This window comes from Anarhichas minor, unplaced genomic scaffold (genome assembly GCF_050575085.1).
Source record: "Anarhichas minor isolate MPS153535 unplaced genomic scaffold, ASM5057508v1 ptg000041l, whole genome shotgun sequence".
Taxonomy (NCBI): Eukaryota; Metazoa; Chordata; class Actinopteri; order Perciformes; family Anarhichadidae; genus Anarhichas; species Anarhichas minor.
The window spans coordinates 611262-635058 of NW_027466487.1; the positions used below are offsets into that span (position 1 = coordinate 611262).

At 42.2% G+C, this 23797-nt stretch overlaps 2 protein-coding genes across 3 annotated transcripts in view; one reads left to right on the forward strand and one right to left on the reverse strand.

The window, feature by feature from the left end:
• The window catches only part of lars2 (leucyl-tRNA synthetase 2, mitochondrial), a 31259-nt gene extending 18400 nt beyond the window's left edge, over positions 1 to 12859 (reverse strand). For both annotated transcript variants that reach the window (XR_012959126.1, XM_076109323.1), the window contains exons 1-7: positions 12721 to 12859; positions 9736 to 9983; positions 7979 to 8110; positions 3158 to 3249; positions 3014 to 3074; positions 2699 to 2788; positions 2222 to 2365 (exon numbers count right to left, since the gene is read on the reverse strand). Coding sequence is in view for 1 of the 2 variants with exons in the window: in XM_076109323.1 (XP_075965438.1) it covers positions 2222 to 2365; positions 2699 to 2788; positions 3014 to 3074; positions 3158 to 3249; positions 7979 to 8110; positions 9736 to 9972 (756 nt within the window). In the remaining variant the exon portion in view is untranslated. The remainder of the gene's footprint in view (positions 1 to 2221; positions 2366 to 2698; positions 2789 to 3013; positions 3075 to 3157; positions 3250 to 7978; positions 8111 to 9735; positions 9984 to 12720) is intronic.
• A 7940-nt stretch (positions 12860 to 20799) lies between these two features.
• On the forward strand, positions 20800 to 22302 carry tmem158 (transmembrane protein 158). The gene has a single exon (XM_076109258.1). It carries the CDS (start codon positions 20997 to 20999, stop codon positions 21696 to 21698), a length of 702 nt encoding a protein of 233 aa, XP_075965373.1. The 5' UTR covers positions 20800 to 20996; the 3' UTR covers positions 21699 to 22302.
• Positions 22303 to 23797: the final 1495 nt, after the last annotated feature.

The following is a 23797-nucleotide window of genomic DNA, read 5'->3' on the forward strand; positions in this document are numbered from 1 at the left end:
GCTATGCATATCAACGAGGCTCAGGTCAAAAAGCCACAGCTGGGCTGAGGCCAGAGATGTTCAAACTCTCCATTTCCTTCTCTGTCTGTCGCAATCTATTACCCAAAAACCCTCCTCACTTGTGCCGCTCAGCATGCGGTACCTCATCACGGCAATATCAATACAAACATAAACGCTGGCTATAGTCGCCCACCAGCCAAACACGGAGTGTGTGTCAGTTCTGGGTTTGCTCCAGAGCAGATAGAAGACAGAGAATCTGTGTCGGCACGAAGGAGACGTTCAGCAAAAATAAGACGTTACCAGCAAAGACAGGAACGCAATGACAGACGACCAGCAACGGCCCTAAAGAGAGAGGAAGTGTTTTCACTTTCCTGGATTAGAAAATATAGTTTGGCAGAGATGCAGGAGTCTCCATGGCAACTAAGAAAAGCTTAAGAGAAAAAGGATGGCAGAGCAATAACCAAGGAGTGTGTGTGTGTGTGTGTGAGTGAGTGAGTGAGTGAGTGAGTGAGTGAGTGAGTGAGTGAGTGAGTGAGCGAGCGAGCGAGTGAGTGAAAGGGACATCTAGTACAATAACAACAATATTACACAATACTGCGATACAAATGGTTCAGGGATTTGAACCAGCAACCTCAAAGTCACAAGTTGTTTTTGCTTAATGACACAAAACCCCTGAAGAAGCCGTGTTCATATATGAGAGACAACAGAGCTGAACAACACGATGAGTTCTCAGCTGGTGAATCATTCAGATGTCAGTGCAGTGCGATGGCTGCACGTGTGCAACAAGTGTGATTATGTATGAAATTGAAAGCGTGATCGTTTTGCATCCACTTCCAAAAAAACCATCCGTCTTAGTAATAATATGCAGTCGTCTGTGTCCTGGAACAAACAATATGGTTACGATTTATGATGAAACTCCATCAGTATAACGTGGAACCACCTGACAGCTGAATAAATATTGTCTGAGGTTAATGTTGTCTAACGGACTTGAACACGTGTACGGGCGAGCTGCGCACGCGCGGGAAATCAGGCCAGTTACAACACGCCGCGGTTTCACGCGCTCCTCCTTTCGTTCCATCTGTCTCCCCCCCCCCCCCCCCGACACCTTCCTCTTCCTTCCTTCCCACTTCTCTATTCGTCAGAGAAAATTAGAAATGCAGGAACACATTGTCACAGTAGGCTGCTTCCACCTCCTCTCACACCTCTGACATGGACAAGCATGGTCGACTTCAGCGCTGCGGCTAAAACTGGAGTGCCGCCGACTGTGGACAAATTGATGTTTTAATCATAATGACAACATCGGGAAAGAAATTAACACACGCTTAAAGGACAAACGAGTGTTTTTGCACATTTTAACCAATTTCTAAGAAATCACATTACATCACATTAATTATTGCCGACCTTTTCTCAAAGCACAGAGGAAGTTGTTTAGATTGATTTCACACCTACCAGGCCGGCTTTGGTCTCGATGTTATTGTTATGTATATTATGTTATTTCAGGACGATATGACACAAAAACCTGCTTATGCTACACTTTGCTCTGCCTTTCCTTCTCATGGCATCAGTTTGATTTGAAACGAGTAGAGCCGAGACTACAGTCGATGATTTGATTCAACAAAGACTCAAATATGAGCATTTGCTGCTTTTCTATGTTTTATATAATTGTAATCTGAATGTCTTTGGGTTTTGGACCGACAGTCAGACAAAACAAGACATTTGAAAATGTCCCCGTGGGCTTTAGGAAATTGTGATGAGCATGTTCACAGACCAAAATCAGTAATTATGATATTCTAATAATAATTAAATAATCAGCCCTAAAAACAAGAAATATGACAATGATACAATTCTACCAGAATGTTGCTCAACTTGGAAAGCTCTCGCAGCAGGTCTGTGCTGTGCAGCAAAGGCGGAGCTTCTCATCAGCCGGGCCAGGCCGCCTGGTGACATTACTCCAACTCCGCTGGTCTCTCTCTACTTGGTTGGGAGACGCTAAGAACGATGACGTCCGGGGGTCTGATTGCAGAACGAGAGAAGCAGGGCTGCAGCTGCCGCTACTGAAGCGTCAGCCATGATTGTTATCAGAGGGGTCCGCTGCTCATTTTGGCCCACATGAAGCTGCTGGCCCCGCCATTCAGACCTGCCACTTGTCCCGTACACACACACACACACATACATACAGCACGCTCTCCGTCACTCACTCACAGACACACCAATGGCGTACCTTGGCATAGTTTGTAGTCTTGATGAACCATTGTGTGAGCAGCTTCTGCTCCACCAGGGCACCAGACCTCCAGGAGAGACCGTTTTCATCCACCTGCTCATCAGCCAGCACTGTCTGATCAACAGGGTCCCAGTTCACCACAGCCTGGATAACACAAACACAGATTTAGATGAACACACACACACGCGCACACGCACACACACACACAGATAAATTGAAAATGCAGAGCTGAGGAAGTAATTTGGATTTAATAGTCGGTCCAAAGGCTTACTTCGAGGTCGTCCCATTTGATTAAACACAATCAAAGGGCTTCTTCCGAGCGCTCCCTTTTTCAGTTCATTCATTTTCTTTCAGGAGTAACTGGTGAGCTGCTTCAATCATTTCTGTAACTGTCAGCGACCTCAAACCTAAACCAATCATATTATTCCTTTCAAAAGAAAAACCAGGATAAGCACTTTAGTCAAAAGCCGTTCCTACCTCTTTCTGATAGGCCAGTCCTGCTTCAAAGAGCTTGATAAACAGATACTGAGTCCACCTGTAGTAGTCTGGAAGGCAAGTGGTCACTTCCTGTGAGAAAAAAAGCCAGAGTTGTGTCAGCCTTATGTAGTGTGTGACACACACACACACACACACACACACACACACACACACACACACACACACACACACACACACACACACACACACACACACACACACACACACACACACACACACACACACACACACACACACACACACACACACACACACACACACACACACACACACACACACACACACACAGCTCACCCGGTCCCAGTTGAAGCAAAGGCCGAGGCTGTCCAGCTGCTCCCGCATGGACTGGATGTTACTGAGGAGACGGCACACAACAGCAACGTTACAGTTTGTATAAACGACGAAGGCTCGGAACAACAGGTGTGATATTTCAGATACCTTTTAGTCCACTCCTCTGGGTCCAGTCCTCTCTCAATGGCTGCATTTTCAGCTGGAAGTCCAAAAGCATCCCAACCCATTGGATTCAACACCTGTGGATGTAGCTCTGTATTAGCGGTGAAATCGCTCGTGCAAACAACAATTTTGATAATTGATTCATTTCAAGTCATTTAACATGCAAAGAAAATCAAACATCCCCCGTTTTCAGCTTCATTAAACACGAAGATTTGCTGCTTTTCCTCTTTTTTTGTTGACAACAAAAGCATTACTTTACAAAAAAGCTCTATCACTATTTTTGATATTTTATAAACTAAAATTATTTAAATGGACGACAGATCAACCCTTTATTAAGTCCATTTGAAGTTTACAACAATGTTTACTGGACATTCTACACGTTTCAAGACACGAAAATACTGATTAATAATTTGTGTTCAACTAGTGTTGTGTTCAAAGTTCAACTAGCTGGTTAAAGCGTCTTAAAATTATAAATAGTCCTTCTCCTTCAATAAAAAGTCCAGAATCAATGAATATGAAACTGTGTAAATATAACATCATCTGCTGGACACAAGAGGCCTCCTACTTCATTGAAAAGCCTCAGTGTGTAGACACTTGGGGCATCGTGTTGACCATGACATGCTGCTGAAGTAGTGTGTGTGTGTGTGTATATATATATATATATATATATATATATATATATATATATATATATATATATATATATATATATATATATATATATATATATATATATATATATATATATATATATATATATATATATATACACACATATTAAAATAAGATTCAAAGTAAGAGGATACGTTGGCATGTGCCAGATTTAAATATTTCATTGCAGGAGGTAATTCATTCTGCAAAATAGCACCGGGCTCCCCTAACTGCAGCACATGTTGACCCCTACATGATAATGTCTCTGCTGTGATCTCAACTCCATTACATTCTGTGGCTAATGCATGCAGATCAACTACAATTTCCATGTAATTGCAGCCGTTGCATGATGCAAGCTTAGAATGGAAGACCAGGATGGGAAAGCTTTAAGCCTGCAATCACGTAGTAAGCTGTTTCACACACACAGTGTCCTAAACAACATCCCAATCTACCGTCGCCTCCTCTCTTTGTTTGCTTTCCTGCTCTGTCCATTGCGTCCACATCGCCGTTTAGCCTACACCCTCCTTTAAATGAATCCCCGTCGAAGTGGTCGACGTCTCTCTCACTCGTCTCGTTCTCCCTTCAGAGCGTCGGCTGTGTTTTTTTTTCTGCTCACAGAGAAAGAAAAACAACCGAGATGAAAGCCCAGGAGTGGAAGGCGTGAGTACAGTAGGAGAAGCAGAGTGACAAGAGAGTCAAGGACTGGAGAGGATCATCGCACGGACTCCAACGGGTCTGATGTTTCAGACGAATCGGTATCCTTGGTAACTGCCTCATTTGTAAAGCCGAGTACTGAATGGTGTTAAAGCTGAGAGCGCTCAGCACAGCAGACCACTGTGGCTGCTCAGGGGGAATACAGGCACAGGCCGAAGATAGTCTACTGTGTGTTAATAAGGAAGCGGAAAAAAAGCATCATTAGGATGGGTGCGCTATGTTGTTTATTCAGTGTAAAGTGAGGCTGTATTCATGAGGGACCGGCTGTGATGGACAGGCCGCGTTAGCGAGCTCCATTCTCAAAGTTCAAAGACAGCAGCCGAGGCACATTATCACTTCACCGCCGATAGCTCCGGCTCCACTTATCCTTACGTCCACACAGAAGAGAGAACGCTCGTGCGACTCTTCGCCAACCTGTCACGGCAACATTTCAGCGCTTGAGTGACAAGAGGCAGTGGAAGACGGACGTGGGAGTCAGTGTGGGCACATTCATGACAATCTGTCCACTGTAATGTGGAGCGAGTCGGTGCCAAGCCGAGACGGATACGAGGATGCGCAGCTCCAAAAATTCCTCGCGCCGACGACGACAACGGGGCCGCGGAGTGTTTGGTGACTGGTCCTGTGAATGTGAGGCCACTCTGCTACATGCAAGTGTCCACCCACGCAGCTCCAGCTAGAAGCTGCACTCCATCTGTAGCAGCACCCAAATGCAACTCCAGCTTGTCTCTGTTTTCTCATCCCGACCAGACTCTGGTAATTGCATTAATATTCAACTCCGCACAGTTCTGTACAGGAGCACAAGAAGAAGAGACTTTTCACCCAATTACGGGAGTAGATTTTTATTTACTGGTGCTTTAGTGGTATCTAGCCAGGCCTTTAAAAAGGAGTAGTTTGACATTTTGGGAAACGCACTTATTACCTTTTTGAGCTTGATGAGGAGATTGATACTCCCGTCTCTGTAGTGTAAATGTGTGGCTATCGCCAGCAGTCGGCTGCCTCACTATGAAAGCTGTTTGATCGGTACAAAAAACAAAGGGTACTGTGCTCAGTCAACAAACACACGAGTATTAAAGTGGATTTAGTGAGCTTTAGTGTTGGCATATTTCGTTACTATTGGACAGAGCCAAGCAAGCTGTTTTCCCCGCGCTTTCAGTCTTTATGCTAAGCTAACCGTCTCTTGGCTCCAGCTTATTATTTACCGCACAGACACAGCAGGGGTAACAATCTCTTCTCTTTAACTCGCAGAAAGACAGCGAATACGCTCATTTTCAAACATAACAAATGTCTGCGGTTTCTGCCTCCAAATGTAGCCGTTACTCTGTACATCAGGACACCTTTGTGCCCTTCCAGCACCAGCAGAGCCTTTTTACCAAGCGAGCTGTGGACACTTTAAGTCTCTGGACCACTTGTTCAGTAGAAAGTAGTCACTCTCTTATTTTACAGTGATCCAATATCTCTTTAAAACCCAGAAAATAGCATTAAGGTGTGACAATCGACAGAGTGTACCTTCCTTAATTAACTAGTGAGTAGAGCAGACTGTGTGCATACGGCGGAACAAGGTTCGCTTTCTGACAGATGCTGAGAAAAAGGTACACTCCTGAGCAGGAAGCAGTCGTCAGCCATGTGAAACTAAATGTTTCTGTTTGGGGAGAGACCAGACAGAAGCAGACGGGGAAAAATCCACCAGGAAAAGAAAAAGGAGAGGTTCGTCATACAACCAGCAAGGACCAGCGGAAGGACTGATCATAGGTTGCTGGCGTCATGTCCGAAGGTGTGTGTGTGTGTGTGTGTGTGTGTGTGTGTGTGTGTGTGAGACTGCAGTGGGATGATCCATCTGACAGAAAACTGGTCACAGCTTCATCAACAGCAGGACTCAAACTGAGGGCTGAATATCGACTGCAACAGAATCGAGTGTGGATTCAAGCGTTGTTGAAGCAGGTTGTCAATTTACAGGAACTCCTTGCCTTTAACCCTTTCATTTTCTTATTTATCTGATATTTATTTAGAAAAGGTTTAATAGATCCTATAGGTGCCATAGAAATGTCTCATCATGCAAACATACAGTTTGAGTGTCAGCTTTATAAAAAAAATAGCTGAAATTAGGTCAAATAAGCTACAAATTGCACAATTTATTTCTACAAAAACAAGTTTTTTATATATTGAATTACCAGGAAACATGCTACATCGTGACATGTATCATTATCGAGATATGAAATGACCTTTATGGATTGTATATAGCAAGTATAGTAAGACTTTTGAGGCAAAAAGTCCTTCCGTGTTAATATCAGAAAGTCACTCCTGCATAATGTTATGTACCATCTCTACATGAAACAGCCCAATGTTCCCCTACAGAACAGTGGTTCATCTGTAATATCATGCGAACAGCCAACATCTAATAATTTTCAAACCTTTTAACCCAGACAGGACAGCAGATGTCTCACAGTTATGTCAGCTTCCTACAGTAAAATATGCTCCCCAAAGTGCCTCCAAGGATGACACATCCATTGTGATACTGTATGTCTAAACGAAAACAGAGACAGTGAAGCCACAGAAAAGGGCTCTGAGTGAGAGGAAGATAACGAACAATAAAGCCAAAGCTGTGCTTCACTGAGAAGTTAAAAGCTTTGAGTCCTGTGAGAGGGTTTACATGACTATGCACACCTCTTTGCTTAATTTAGAGACTGGAAACAACTTAAATTCGTGATATTAAATAAAAAAACTCCATAGACAATGAATAGGATATTGAATCTGTTGATCTATAATATATCTGTGAGTTCTTACACCAAAATAAGATGCAAGAGCTCCACTGCAGAGCATCTGGTTTCTCTCATAGCCCTGGATTTTACATTATAGTATTATCATACAGCCAACATTTTTATTTTCTTTCTAGTTTTAGGAAAGAACACATCATGGTAGGGAACCTATGAAGTTCTTACCTTCCAATTTGCTTATAATGATGGTAGAGGCACTGATGATGCTCTAAACACTCACTGTAATATATGGCACCTTGAACATCCCACTGCTATTGCTAGACTAATGTTCATGGCTTTCAGCTCAGCATGTAATATCATACTCCCTCAGATCCTGTTGAGAGTTGAGCAGGTTGAACATACAAGTACTTTGGTATTTACTGTGATTCTCCGTTACAACAGGCTTATCAAGTGGAGTATGTTTGTTCACGAATCAGTCAGCGTCTGCATTTTATGCGAAGACTCAGTCCACGGAGTGGATAAAAGCATTATGTTATTGTTCAACAGGGCAGCCTTTCAATCTTTCGTCCATTATGGCATCACAACATGGTTTGGTAACCTGTCCGTTAAACTCAAATCACAAGTCCAAAACCTGATCCTGCCTCTAAGAGACAGCAGAGGAGGCAGGGCATAGGATGGCATAGGATGGCATAGGAAATGATGAAAACACATTTCCTGGGAGCAGACATACCTGGTGGCCTCTCATTCTCTGGAAGTGGCCGATCGTGTCACTGATGGTGTACACTCGTACGTGTCCCATGTGCAGGCGGCCTGATGGGTACGGAAACATGGAGAGGACATAAAACTTCTTCCTGTTGGAACTCTGGGAAAACAAAATGTTGTACAGAGCTGTAAGAAAACCTAATGAGATGTGGAAAAGACCTTGATTTCAATCCTGAGAAACGTCAATAACAGCGCAGGGGGTTCGTTTTCCATTATCAGACTCGTATAAAAGACGCTTCATTACCCTGACGAGGACAGGAATAACAGCTCATCGCATACAGAGCGAGAGCGCTGACTGACTTCTGGTGCGTTATTGTACTGTATGCTCCGGTTATGCCTGATTTACAGTCACAACGCTTTCACCAAGGCAACACAGTGAGTGCTGGCTACACCCAGCGATACACGATTACAGGAAACCCGAGTCGTGAATTCTCCAATAAATCAATTAGGGACCAGGGCTGTCATGGACACACTTAATCAATGTCGGTCCGTCCCAGACAGCCACGCGGTCGGACCATTAGGATATATAATCAGCCAGAGCTCCGGGAGTGAGGCGAGCTACGGGGGCCAGCGCCAGTAATAGCTGGGAACGCCTAATGACCCATTAATCAATTCATCCTAAAGAAAAGGGTGAAGGTGTTTCCTATGTATACATATAATCCAGAATATATGTATTTCACTCAGTCATCAGTGTTGACAGCTGTTTATACAGAGCGAGTCTTGGTTTTAATCATATGTTTACATTGAGCACGAGGAACCTGGTTATTCGTATCCCTGCTCTATACACGATCATAAGACGGTTTTTATTTCTGGCTGCTTGTAGATTGACAGAAAATGAATCCGTAATTATTTTTAATCATCTCGTAATCGTTCAAGTCATTCTTTTGGATTTTGTCTTTTGGTTCCTCTCAAATTTGAGGATTTGCTGCTTTTCTCTGTTTCGTATTGTAAACTGAACGTTTTGTTCATTTAATAGTTCATACAATGGTTTCCACAGAATGATATGAACCTGGATGAGGTGTTTACATGTTGGGTCACTCCAAACAGTTCACCAAAGCCTCCCAGTTCATTTTATGGATTCTCTTCTATTCTTCCAACAGCTATTAAATCAAAACCTTGCAAAATGTTTTATGTAGTTTTGGACGTTAGTGTATTCTAAGATTCCCCAATCGGCCATTCTTCACTAGATTGGGTTGAAACATCAAAGAAAGTCAAAGGATGATTTGCAACATTTATGAATGTTTTACAGTAAGAATCTATAATTTTCAAAATTCATATCTTCACTAATTTTCACTTTCTTGCAGCTAAATGTTTCCAGATGTTTCTGTGGTGTCGTGTTAGTACAGTTCGGTCACATCTTGAAGTTATAAATTGAGTGCCAGAGATCCAATCAACACAATCTGGTGAAAAATAAGCAATTGGTGACGCTTCGAAAACACCAACCTCCAAAACTTTAAATAATTCAGAACAAAAAAAGGAGGTATCCAGGTTTCTGAAACCAGTATATGTTCTCACACACACACACACACACACACACACACACACACACACACACACACACACACACACACACACACACACACACACACACACACACACACACACACACACACACACACACACACACACACACACAGAGAGAGAGAGAGAGATGTATTTGGCTTGTCGTGACGTCACCGGGCTAAAGACTTTAGGAAACTGGGTGAAAAGTAACGGCCTCCTCACCTCCTCCAGCGCATCGTTCTGCCACTGTGCCATAATTCGTGGGTGCCACCATTCTTCCACTCTGCGTCGGGTCTCTGTTTTATAGTCCTTCTCCCACACTCCCGTCTCACTGAACAGGGTGCGGAGTCTGGTGGACAGGAGGCCGGCTACTGGGCTCAGGAGAGCGCCGCCGATTTGGCCGGAAAACCGGGAAACACCCAGTGGACACAGAGCCAGCCTTCTCACGGACACCTGCATGGCTTTGACACCTATGACACAGACAGATACAGTGAAAAAACAATGCAGGTAAGATCACATAATAAAAGATCTAACAGATGTGCTGCAAAAACAGTTAGTCTATTAATCGATCAGAAAATAAATCGCCAACTTTGGACCGCTCAGATTCAGCAGATTGATCAATAATTGAAACAATCTTTCGCTGCAGCACTCTGTTCCACTCTTATACATAACTAGGACTGATACTAACAATTATTTTTCAATGTTAATTAATTTGTTGATTATTTTCTTGATTAATCAATTAGTTGTTGAGTCTTTAAAATGTCACAGAATGGTGAAGAATGTTGATCAGCGTTTCTCAAAGCCCAAGATGACGTGCTCAAGTGTGTCGTTTCATCAACAACGCAAAGATATTCAGTTTATTGTCATAAGGGAGAAAAGAACCCTGAAAATATTCACATTTAAGATAAACACAGTCTCACAGTTTTCTCTCACAGTCGGTGTTCTTCGCACCACGTCGCTCACACAACAGCATGACTTTGAGGAATAAGAGGGTTTATTTCAGCATTGATGTGACTATGCTCGGCTCTGGACAGGCTCTTCCTATTAATACTGCCCGCCGTTGCTCAGATGTGAGGATGACATTTTCAAATCATCTGATTATTCACAGATTTCTCTGCTTCAGATCTGCACTGCGATTTTATACACTTATCTTTGCACTACAGGATATGAACTGCTCTGACCGCCTCAGGACATCACCTGCGTGGAAGAATATGTTTGTGTTTACTTGTATAGAGAGGATGAAATGCTTTAACAGGGATGTCACTCTTCTGCACGAGCACAGCTGTGAGGCTAGACGTCGCTTTGGCTTTATGTAGGTTAGACAGTCAACTGCATGTAAGAATAAAACAATTTGACCTAAATTTGTCTCCTATCCAACACACACACACACACACACACACACGCACGCACACACACAGACAGTTTCCAAGGTAACATGAGATATCCGCACAGTCAACTGTTGCTAACCCGACAAGAGAATATGTTCACAGCAGTGACGCATCTGGATGTCAGACAGCAAGGCCTTCATAGCTGCTGTGAAGTACGCCCTGACACCAGAGATGAAGATGGAAACGAGGTAAATAAAAATGAGGATTGTTGTTTATCCAAAGCTGTGGGAGAACTCTCTTTAATTGACTCAGCTTGGATGAAAAGAGTGTGAGGAAACTGCAAGTCTCCACATCATTTAGCAAGAATCTGACAAGGATTTAATGACCACGATGGACAGATCTTTAGGGGGGGGACTCTATGAGTGTAAAACCAGTTGCTCGCTCCGCTCCGCCACCCACCTGCTTGTGGGAATGTGTTTTTCACTAAATTCTCCGGAGTACAACCAGCAGCCGAGGCTCCTCCCTCAGGCTGAGGCTGGGAGAGCCGAGCGCTCAAGGTTGCGTGCTTCTCTGGAGGTACAAGTGAGTGGGCCGAGGCGAGAGACGGAGAAAATGTTTCTATGGTGACTCGGCTCATCCGCTCGGGTGTCCTGTGAAGAGTGACTGAACGCTGCCGACAACAAGCTGGTTCACTACAACAGAAGAAGTCTTTCTCTGAACATCTGGATTGTCTTATTCAGATTCTGGGACTTCAGTACTTTTTGGGTACCAGCTGAAGTGTGTCATGTGGTGACAGCTGGAATCGGTACTCAGTCAAACTCTTTGTGTTGCTGAAATAATTATTCAGATTTAAATCATAATCTTGCTCATTTACGACTGTATTATATTCATGCAAAAACTAGTGTACGATTGCTTCGTGTTAGGACTTATAATTAAATTGAAACACTGACGCATTTAAAGAGTTTGGCTTTGAGAAGTACAAAAACTTCTATTATTATATAGGTATTATATTTGTGCCTGCAGCAAGTAGTTTCAAACGCTACCCAGTCGTGATATTACAGCGACCTCTTAATAACATATAAATGTTGCATAATTAATTAATTAATCAGCAAGAATTTTGAAAACACCAAATATTACCTCGTTGTTCAAACTTCTCAAATAACAAAGATTTGCTGCTTTAGTCTGCTCTAAAGAACTGTAATTTCATAAATTCACATTTATATTTTCTAGACACTTTCCACTGTTTTCTGACATCTTAAAGACCAAATGAGAATCAGAAAGTAATCGACAGATTAACAGATGATTTAAATAATGAATAGTTGCAGTCCTATAATAAATAACACCTGAAAGCCCCAATGGTCATCACTACAATATGAATGGTTTTCACTCCTCTGCCACAGCCTACAATTAAGATTGTTTAATAAGTTGCAAAATTGTTGAATGTAAATCAATTTACCTCTGAATACTGAAATGTTGTTTGCATAGTTCGGCAGACTGCTGACAGGTCAGTTATATATAAAATGAGCTGTCAAGTATTTTAGTGCTTTTTCACATCTTATCGGACTTATATGTGTCACGTGTCAACACTGGACTGCGTAACGCTGGCTCGGGTCCTCAACACGCTCTTTTGACACACAGAGGAACCATGCTGAGGCTACAATGAGAGGCTACATAGCATTACGCTAGCAGTACATTACATTATACCGGTTTATCCTCGTAGCCTCTCCACACAGCAGAGCAGCCGCTCCACTGTTAGCTACAAATACAACGTATAGCAGCTGGTTCAAGTGTTGTGATGGTGTTTAATGTTTCGTTTGTCTGCTGCTCGAGTCACAGTGGAAGTTAAAACAACGTTACATTTCACTTTGAAGGTGCTTACCGTTTTATTTCCTGGTCCTTTATTTCAGTGGTATGGTCGTAGTGACATAAATCCAATAGTTGGTGATATGAATGTCATACTCCGCTTTTACATACGCTGTAAATGACCTGCTTCCTTGGAACACGACTTCGCCATAGGCGTCGCCATCTTGGATTTAAATCAACTTTATCAACACGGCGTACGTCGACAAGGACAACCCATGTTCTTTTACACGATGCATATATTTTATAAGAGACTTTTCATGCAAACCAATAATACTTTTATATCTACTTTACCTCTGCATGTTCACATTTTCCACTTCTTGATCTTGCATGTATAAACAACGTGTGTGTGTGTGTGTGTGTGCGTGTGTGTGTGTGTGTGTGTGTGCGAGCGTACGTGCATGCCTGCATACATGTCTGATTGCCAGAGCTTCATTGTTGCTTTCAGTTATTTCAGTGAGTGACGGCTCTGTTTGTTACCTTATCACCCTTTATTTTCCTCAGCCTAATATTATTTTTTTACATTTTTCATTAACCTCCAATCTAAACCTCCAATCTATTTTTTATTCCAGTAAAATCACTGCCCCCAGCTGAATTAACCAAAATATGCAAATTTGACAAAACAAATTGCAATCATTGTTAAGAGTCTCATTTTCATTTGTTATTCCTTTTAATACCACTTATAACATTCATTTATACACATTTTAAAACGTTTTATTGGCTTTATTAAAAATAAATGAATTATTCACTGATGACGTATAGATCTTTATTTATTATTGTTATTATAATTACTGTTGTGAAGAATCTCTATTGGCCGTATCTTTCCTAAACAATGCAGTTATACATGTTTGTAATGCATTTATAGATACGTGTGGGTCATTAACTCACAATAAGCCATCAACACTGCAATTATATATATAATAAATGTAAAAGTTGTAAATAAATGGATTTTGGTCCAGATGCTTGGCAGCTCTTTTGCACATCAAACAGTACATTAGAAGGGTTTTCCTGATGAACTATAAGGACCTGTAGCTAAAAATACAAAGTGGAGGAGAGATGTTTCTCAACCTGAGAAACAAAGAAGCCATTTTCTGTTTTGCCTCAAACTCTTACTTTATCTTTCATCAAGGATCGCAGTGAAAATAGATTTTAAACTATATTCAAGCAAAACTTTATTGTTTAAACACTGGTTTGTTGTTTTAAATTCTCTTTTATCCTCTGGGGTCAAATGTGCAGCATTTATTTTTGCATCTACCAAAGTAAATCCACTCAAATCATAGTCCCACGTAGGGAGAATTACCATAAAATATAACTGAAATAATTCACAAATTTACTGCCAGCAGCACAACAAGGGCTGCCACTATACTTGATTTCTGAGAGGAGAACTATTTCTTTGATCAACTTACTTCAATATCAGCGTAAAGTGATTACTGACTGAGAGAACACCTTCCTCACTCTCACTCTCATCTTCATCACATTGCCGAGGAGCTCTGAGGAAGAAGATAAGGAGGCAGTGTCTGATCAGAGCTCTCCCTGTGGCTCTCACCTTTGATCTGACGTGCATACAGAAGCGGTGAAGGAGGGAAGAAGTCAGAGCCGGTGTGGGGAGAGAAAAGGGAGGGTGGGGGGTGTAATTAGCAGGAGATAGAGTTCCTCAGTTTTCTGACGTCAGAGAGATAAACCCGGGGCTCTGCTCCGGCCTGCCGTCGTATATCAGAGTTAACTGGGCGCCTCTGCTCAGGGCACAACAGGATGTGGCTGAAGAGGAGGAATGAGAGAGGGAAATGAGTTTTTGACACAGTTGAGACACTGACTCTTTACAGCCAAAGATCTGTCTGCAGATACAGAGGGAGGCTCCCTGATGAATGAGTCTGGTACTCACTTCCTCGTCGTTACAGTATTTCACCGAGGACTGCAGGTGCAAGAGAATGATCTTTTATCATTTGTTTAAACTTGAAATTCTTGCTGAAATCCTGGACACATTTGGAAAATATGCTCCTCCAGCTCTGTTTTGTTTTGGTGCTCCATTCTATTAATTACAAAACTGTTTCACAAAGCAAGGAAAATCAAAGTGTGCCCACATGAAGGATGCAGTAGGTGTACTGAGGGCAAAAGAAGGTTAGCTTGGAAGTCACTTTTTCTAGTCAGCCGGCAGTGAAGCGCTTTCATGTGTCGAATCAATATGACTGTTTGAACTAGACCTGATCTAAAGCAGTGGAGGACACTGTGAATATGACAGACATTATACCTTTAATCCTTTGATAACTGGGACACATTCCAAGACCAAGTACAAAATACATCCAATGTCTTTGTGAATGTGGACTTAATGTGTCATTTCATGGACAAAGGGCTACATGAAACACACAAAGAAGAGTTAACTGGGTAAAGATTAAAAAAAAAACGAAAACCCCACAACTGTCCTCAGATTTGATTGTTGCCTAATCCTGATTGGATGGATGATCAATAGCCGAGTAAATAAGACGCATAACCATTCCTAGTTTGATTCCAGTCAGGGACCATTGCTGCATATCTCTCTCTCTCTCTCGCTGCACATTCCTGTGTGTATTTTACTGACACTTTCACATTTGTTTATTTGATAGTGAAAATGACACATGCAAAAAAATATATATATTTTTTTGTTTCACAGATGTGCCATATCATCGGTTTCCCAAAACAGTCAGAAGAGCTAAAAAAAACATTATCAATAATAAAATGATTTAGTGTTCACATTGAGAACATGACTCTTAAGCTGATTGAACAAAAAAGATGGCAATCAGGGTAATCACCATAAACATAAACTAACACAAAGTAATCTCCTTATCTGATGCTTGTGAGGTCTGCACTCAAGGACATTTGTCTCCTCCAGGTCAATATTATTTTCAAAATAATGGTCCTCTATAACTTGACGCATAAGGAAAAATGATATAACTGCAGCAGATGGAGGCACGATGTCCTCAGGGAGCGTCTGAGTGAGCAAAGCCAATTTATTGCCGGAAATTTGTTGAGAAAAAGAACACACTGAAATAAAACGTGGAATCGGTTCTGAGAAAGTGTCATCCTCTTTATATCTGCCAGCTTTGTCTCAGTGTTCCACTTCTTTTTATTTGATAATAATTAACAGTAAAAAAAAAACCTGCATGGCATCATTCCTCAGTGTAATGGCAAAGTCTTTTAATCATTTTTGGACTGCTTATTGCATCTCAGGTACAATGAGCCTCTGTTGTTTTTCCAAACAAATCACTTTTGAAAGCAACCAATCATCCTCCTTCTCCAGCCACATCCGCCTCCCCGCTCCCACCACCACAAACAGCCCATGGTAATCACCCCTGTGCTCCCTGCTTTGAAGGAAGATTGCATTTCACCAGCAGAGAACCAGATGACAAACGACCACGGAGAGTGGCCGGAGCAGCAATGCGTTAGGTTGAAAGCAGATGAAGGTAAAGGAGGGGTGGGTGGGGGGGCTAACTTGTCTTCACCTGTCCAACGATGACCTTTCATGAACGGGTGTGTGATTCACAATCCGCACCCGCTTCAATGAGAAGTAGGCCGTCGGTGCCACAGAGAAGTAATCTCACGCCATCCCAGAGAATGGCGGGCAGCAGGCCGATGGTGGTTCTGACCGTGGTTCAGGGAGCCTGATAAGTGTGATGTTATTTCCAGGACCGGTTTCACATTGATGGTCCTTCACTTATCTGTTCTCACAGAGGACAAAGGCCCGAGAGAGAAACATGGAAGTACAGAGGAGGAGATGAGGAGGTTTGGATCTGGAACAAGATCTTAAATAATCCGTTCAGAAGTGTCTGGCAGGCAGCATCACTCTCTACGCTGATCTTTCTTGCTCTAATTCTCTCGCACTGCTGCAAAGCTTTCACTCACTGAAGATGAAAAATGCAGATTCTGCAACAGACGAGCTGAAAAACATTTGTTACGTCTTCCCCTCTGACTCCCCATCCACTCTGCCTGATTTCAGAGCAGCTCCTTGGCAATTAATGTAGCTAATTAGTGTACAACTCCTCAGATCCCTCTCCGCTCGACTAGATGCACTCAAACCGGCTGTAATTGAGGCTCGGGTGACAATCTTATTAACATACGAATACTCTGAATACTTCGAAATTAATTTCCACACGCAGTCTTGAGCATTTGAATTGCTCTCGCCTAAAGGTTGACAGTGAGAGGCTATAACTTTATAGCAGTAATTGGGATATGTTTAATCATATGAAGACAAAACAATATGCAATTAAATTATAAGCAGTGGTTGAAAGTGATCATTTGAATTCTACTCCACTGCAACACTGTACGGGTTCCTGTTCAACACTGTACTTTTTAATCCATAACATTTATTTGACGGCTTGCTCAATTTACAATTTACTTTAGTTCACAAGAATAATCCACACAGTAAAAAAAAACTGTATTTTACGTCTGTAATTTTTATTTCAGGGTTTTAATAAAGCCGTTTTACATTGATATATTGGTTATTTTACTTGAAAGGGTACAACAACAATTTAGCATCACACTTTCATAAAGCTGGGACTCACAAGAGACCGATTAAAAAAAAAAGACATCAACATCGGAGCAGCTGAGGCCAATCATGACTTTTTCTCTCCAGTATGAGCTCCTACAATGGTCGATCCTACAATTCTCATAATGCAACTCAGTGGCACCTTTGTTAGACGCTCAATGCCTGATAAATGCCCACTTATGTCAAACTCCATGTGCCAACTCCATAACACACAGGCTTTCTCTTAAACATGATAATCAGAAATGTCCTTTCAGTGGAGTCGTTCTCCTCCTGATGAGTAAACTGAACTTGTGTAACACAGGCTAAATAAAGGATGAATATTTCATCCACTACAGTATGTAAGTAATGCGATTTAATTTGCAGGTGTTGATGAGGCCCTTTTTCAAAATGTTTGGCATCAAGGCCTGAATTTAATATCATCTTATGAACGCTCTGTGCTCCAGCGCTGTCCAGACTTGTGTCGTTTCTTCAGAGGAGGAATGAGAGCCGCTGCAGCTGTGTGATTGATACACTCTAACGGATATTAACACAACATCATGAATGTTTGTGCCCTGCAATAGCATCCACACTGACACCAAACATGACAATAACAGTTGTATGATCGTTATCAACTAAACAGAATATGTCCTCGACACCACACTGTTGCCGTGGTGATGAGTCCCGGCAGTGATTGGTGGTGTGACAGGCCTACATGGAGACTTGGGGGACTCACATTGGGCTCAGACGGGAAAAGGGGAGCTTGAACGTTTGTGTCTGTGAGGACGCACGTTCTCCAATCCTCAACTTCTAATGAAGTCCGTTGTCCGCGTGAGCCGGTGAGTCGGACTAATGGCGTCTGATCCAGCTCAGAGTCAGCCAGGAGCCACTAACAGGTCCTCCTTTTTGGTTTCCTGAATAAAGAGCCACGTTTTAAGAAAATGAATCTTTCATAAATTCTCCTTCGGCACAAGAGCAATTTACATTTTTATAGCATAAGTAATGAACACGAAAGTCATTTACATTTTCTTGCTCTGTTCACCAGTACGTTGTCTAGACTAGAGCATATCTGATGAGGAGGGACCAGCATTTGGAAGCGTGTGGGAGTGTTTTGCGAGCAGCAGAGAGATGTCTGAATGTGCAGAAAGAGAAACAAGCAACGACTTGATTGTTTTAAAGCAAAAACGTTAAGTAGAATTCCCTGTCATAATCAAACAGAGACAAGGGGACTAAGACTTTCAGGAGCAAATTGACACCAAAGCATCTTTCACTTCTGATGGTCCTCACATCAAATACACGGAGGCAGGCCTCTGGAGCAAATTACACCATTTAGACATCACAGAAGAAAACAATTCATACAAGTGACATTCATATTTGCCAGCCTGCAAAGATGAAAGAGAATAATTCATCATGATTTTGCCTCCGGTCAATGACCTGATTCTGTTAATAGCTTATTATATTTCCTGATGCATTATGTATACATTGTTAGGAAGAGTATTCTGGTAAAAGGCATGGCTGTTTCCTCTTTAAAAGCCATACCAACCGTTTGGAAGAGGTTACCAGAAGAGGAGGAGGGAAGACATGTCTTCAGGAGGGTGGACACAATGAGAGCAACACCTATAAAATGTAAAAAGAATGATATATTTCTTTATCAACAGAACTGTTGATTTGAATTTGATTTGTCTGGTTTGAACCACACACTCCTGGATATATTTAAAGTATATTGTGCAGTCCTGACAGGCTGGTGAGGGACAGTCCTGGTCACGTTTCTATCATCAGTCCACTTCAACTCTGAGTTGCATGAACATTGTTTTTTAACGGCTGGGGTTGAGTTCAAGCCAACGCTGGCTCACATGGTGACCGCAGATTGAAACCCTCCTCGCCAAAATGGACCAGGTGTTCAACCACTACTCCTGATATTTAAACTGTTATTACAACCCCACAAAACTGAGATTAACTGCAGCTGTGTCCCCAGCTGCTAATGTAATCAGACTTGCTGTTTGTGATAAAGTGTTGGATCCAAAACACAAAGACGGTAAGGGTCCTCTTCAGCATCAGATACAGCAGCCAGGTGATACACACTGTGTACAAAACCCCTGCTGCTGCAGCACAGTGGAGGCACATGTTTATTGATGAATCTGGCTGCCCCTGAGTACACAATATGGCTGAGAGAAACACACACCAACGTACAGAAAGCTCTCAGAGCAGAGAACAGATGAACAAACAAGAGACAGATAACGGACTGTTGGGTTTCCCTCTCTTAGATGTTTTCATGAGCGAGACAAAACAAAAGTTTCATTTTGTCATTATTGTTTTTGCTTTCTATTTATTGCATTTGATATATCGCCCATACACACAATCTGTTTAGGTAACCGTAGTCAAATAAACAGCACAGAGAAGAGTTGATTTCATGCCTGAATTAAAATGATGAATGGCAGTATTTTTTTAAGATTTTCCAAATGGAATATTTTGCATAAAATCCGTCCTTGCATTCTTGAACTACTGCGGTTTTATCACTGAATGGAGGGGAATTCATCTTGGTGAGGTAGTGAGAGAGCAGCCCTTGCCTTTTACCTCATCATCACTGCTTTGGTGCTCTTGAGCAAGGCACCTGAGCCCCTGCTGCCAGTGGAGCTACTATCAGTGGCCAGCATTCATGCTGGGCTCAGTGATTGTCACAGAAAGGTTGCTTGTTAATCTTTCCTGCGTGGGATCAAGATTAACTTCTGATCTTTTAGCTCTCTGGCGCATGATGACAATCCCAGCATGTTTCTAAGCTTATTGACCTTAAAGGGAATCAACGTCTATTTCATTGAAATGGAATTTAAAAAATACAGAAGTTAGAATGGTGTTAAGCTTCACTTTCAGGATGAAAATGGCTCCATGGCTGAGCAACGTTGCTAGTTTTTATAACCTAGGGGTGTTTTACATGCATTTAATTGGGTTATTCCAATATGTTTGGGTCTCCATATTTAAATGTCACTGATTTTAAGCCAACACAATAAATAGATAAAGGATTCACGGCTATCCCACCAGACTTCTATTCATGGCAGTAAGATGGTTTTGAAACAGCATTTATACCTTTATGATGGTAGAATTTATTGAAAGAGAATCAGTAACAGATCAGTTAAATATAAATATACTCATGTTATTACCGACTAATGAGCATGGTTATGCCACAGAATGTTTCGTCTCAATTATTTCTATTATTCAGTCTTTTATCATGCTGGAGAGAGAAATGCAAAAGTCGCAAATCAACACAGAGACAGCGACAACAAGGCTGGATTTCTGTTTTCAAATCCTTTCATTTCATTGAGAAAGTTGCATTGAGCATGTGTATGTGAGGACTGCTGATTGGAAGATGTGCGTTGAACCTCTGTCCCTGCGCACTGGAGGCTCTCCCCTCACCGCTCCTCCTGTGTTTTCGTGCTCAGCGCCGCTCACACCTGAAGTGACAGAGAGGGAGTGACGCTCAGAGACGCTCCAGGCTGTGATGAAGGCAGCGCGCGGTGCTGCCCTGCCTGCCGCTTCTTCTTCTTCTACTGTACAGCGACTGCAGGGCACATTTGGAGATCAAGTCAGAAGCCAAACAATATCCAAAAGAGGAGCGGGGGACACGCGCATGTGACAGGCTTTGGACGTTTCCATTCAAACAAGTCGGGCAGGGAATTAAATCTCTCCATCGGGAGCGGCGTTATTAAAAAACCACTGGCGACTGGCGTTTTGAAGCATTGCACGCCTCGCCCGTCGCCTGTGGATCGTCACAGCACCATGCGAGCAGGACAGACGCGCCCTGTGCCATGCTGAACGACTCTCCGACTCTCCTGCTGGCTCTCACCGCGGTGGCCGGACTTCTCCAGCGATGTCAGGGCTGGAGCGACGAGGAACTCCTCCTGCCGCCCAACAACTCCTCCAACGGGTTCCTGTCCAACCTGGAGGTGGACGTGCGCTTCTCCAAGAGGTCTGTGGAGGAGAGCGACGCCTTGCCCGACGGCTCCTCCCTGCAGACCATGTCCCAGTGCAACGTGAGCGTCCAGAGACTCCAGCCCACCTCGCTGGTGGCCCGCTGGGACAGCAGCTTCGGCTTCCAGTGTGACGTGCTCATCTACACCACCAACAACCACGGAAGGGCTTTTTTCTCCGCGTCTTTGAACAGGGCGATCTCCCCCGTCGTCATCGAGCACCTCGGGGTCACCGGGGGTCAGCAGGAGCTGCGGCTGTGCGTGGGCTGCGGGATGTCCCGGTACCGGAGGTTCGGTCAGGGCAGGTCGAGGGGCCAGCAGGCCGGGGATCAGGTCGCTTTCTGCTGCGTGGATTTCAGCCTCGACGAGCTGAAGGGGGACAAAAGTTGGAGGCTGAACAGAAAGCCCATCGAGTCGACACTTGTGGCTTGTTTCATGACTTTGGTCATCATTGTGTGGAGTGTTGCTGCTCTCATATGGCCAGTCCCGATCATTGCAGGATTTCTGCCCAATGGGATGGAGCAGAGGAGACCGAGATAATTGAAATAATCTTTATTATAATTAGCCTGTGCTGCCTATACTATAATTGTAGCCATTCAACTGTTCACCTGAATGAATGATTGAGGAGCTTTGGAGACACTTTGACCAAATCTTTTAGTTTTGGGTGTTCTTTAATCCTTATTAGAGCTCCTCATGATTAAGACAACCAAGGTAAAGTATGATGGATTATACTAGCCAATAGTAATCTGGGACCAACACCAATGTGTTTTGTATACCCTTGTAGGCCTTCCTATAGATTATGTCAGCGTAGACTGTGCACACTTTTCTCTTTAAACAGTGTTTGTATAGTTTTTAATCTTTCTAGAAAGTTTTTGCCTTATCCCATGTGTAGGATTTTTTGCACTGAAAACTGAACTTTAAAGTGTGCTGTTACATATATAACCTATAGTCTTGTTCAAAGTAAATGTAATAGTTTTTTCCCAATACGTTCTGAAAAGATAGATGTTGTTTCTGATTGACATATAGAGAGGGTTTCAATAATTATATTGTTAGATTTATAATGTCAAGCTCAATAGGCGTGCTTATTTGTATTCATGTTGCAGCGGTTTCAATGCTAATAAAATTGATTATAGGCTATAACTCAGATTCTGTCTGAACTGTTCTCTGTAGCCTGAATCAATTTACTTCTAGTGAACACAACATGTGGTCCAAAGTGGAAAATATACTCAGTTGCCAGTTTATTAGGTACATCAAGCTAAAACCAATGCAGTCTAATGCAACAGTCCATTCAATAAAATCTGCCTTTGTGAAGGTCATAATGTTTAGTTTTACTAAAACTGTTTTAGACAGGCGTTAAATCAACTGTGTTCATTTTGGAGGATGTAGTTTGTGGTGCTGTTAAGCTGCATTTCATTATACAGAGAGGTGTTTTTGTTCTCGTTGAGCCACATTGATATAAATGGGATGGACTAAATAATAGAAACATCTGTCAGTATAACACAATACAATTCAACAGCACCACAATGAACCCTCCAAAATGATCATATTTTAACACGGATGAGGTACAAATTGCAGAAATAGATTTGTTTTTTACATGATCAAATACATTATGAAAATGCCGGGCTATATGCAACTTTAATTATACATTTTGCTCACACTTGGTATTAACTGCAGATGTGGAATTATTACCAGAAGTAAAACCGTTGAGCAGGAGGTTATCTCTTTGTCCCTCTGCCTGCGTAGATGGGAATTGGGAGATTTACTCCACATCTGCTACAAATGGTTGTTTTATGTAACTCATGTTGACTCATGTTGACTCATGGGTTGCTTTGCCCCCCAGAACTAAAGACAGTTTCTCCACATACAACCTGCTCTTTCCCCCAGTGTAAATGTGTTACTGTGACTTTAGTGTCAGTGTATGTTATGTGGCTCACCCAGTCAAGAGAGACTTTACCAGCCTGATCCATAAACAACAATGTTTAGTATCCTACTGAGCTGACTGACCAGTTTATGATGATGACAAACTAGTAGATGTTTATCTGTAAAAATAAGCTTTTTTTATACAGCCAATTGATCATTTAATTATTATGTAAAATACACTTAATTGTCAGTTTAATAAATTCGCTCAGTTTTAACCAATGCAATTCAACAGCCCTTCAATAATCCTCTTTTAATTAGGGTTGTAAGTGGGGTGGACAAAATAACAGAAAACCTCTCAGTATAATAATATACAGACCAACAGCACCAGCTACAACCTCCAGCATTTCTCTACTGGGACTCTATTCTCACGAGTTCGTGTTGAGCCTGCAGTACTATAATATATAATATGGTACCACTGGGCTATAATTAGAAGAATAGTAGCCTATATACTTTGTAGGCTATTTAATAAATTAACACAATATTATTTTTAATTGCAAATAACTATTTGTCAAAATTATTCCGCAGATGTAACTAAACAGTAATATTTTGCAGTTTTGGTTTAACTTGATACCTGCCAAAATGGCCGACCCGACCACGCCTTTTGATTACCTGGTGCTTTAACGCCGCCTTTGCTCCTGACACACACACACACACATACAGGAAGCGGAGGAGTTGTGTCTGCTCTTCACGTAAACGAAAAGGAAAATGTGGCGCACTTA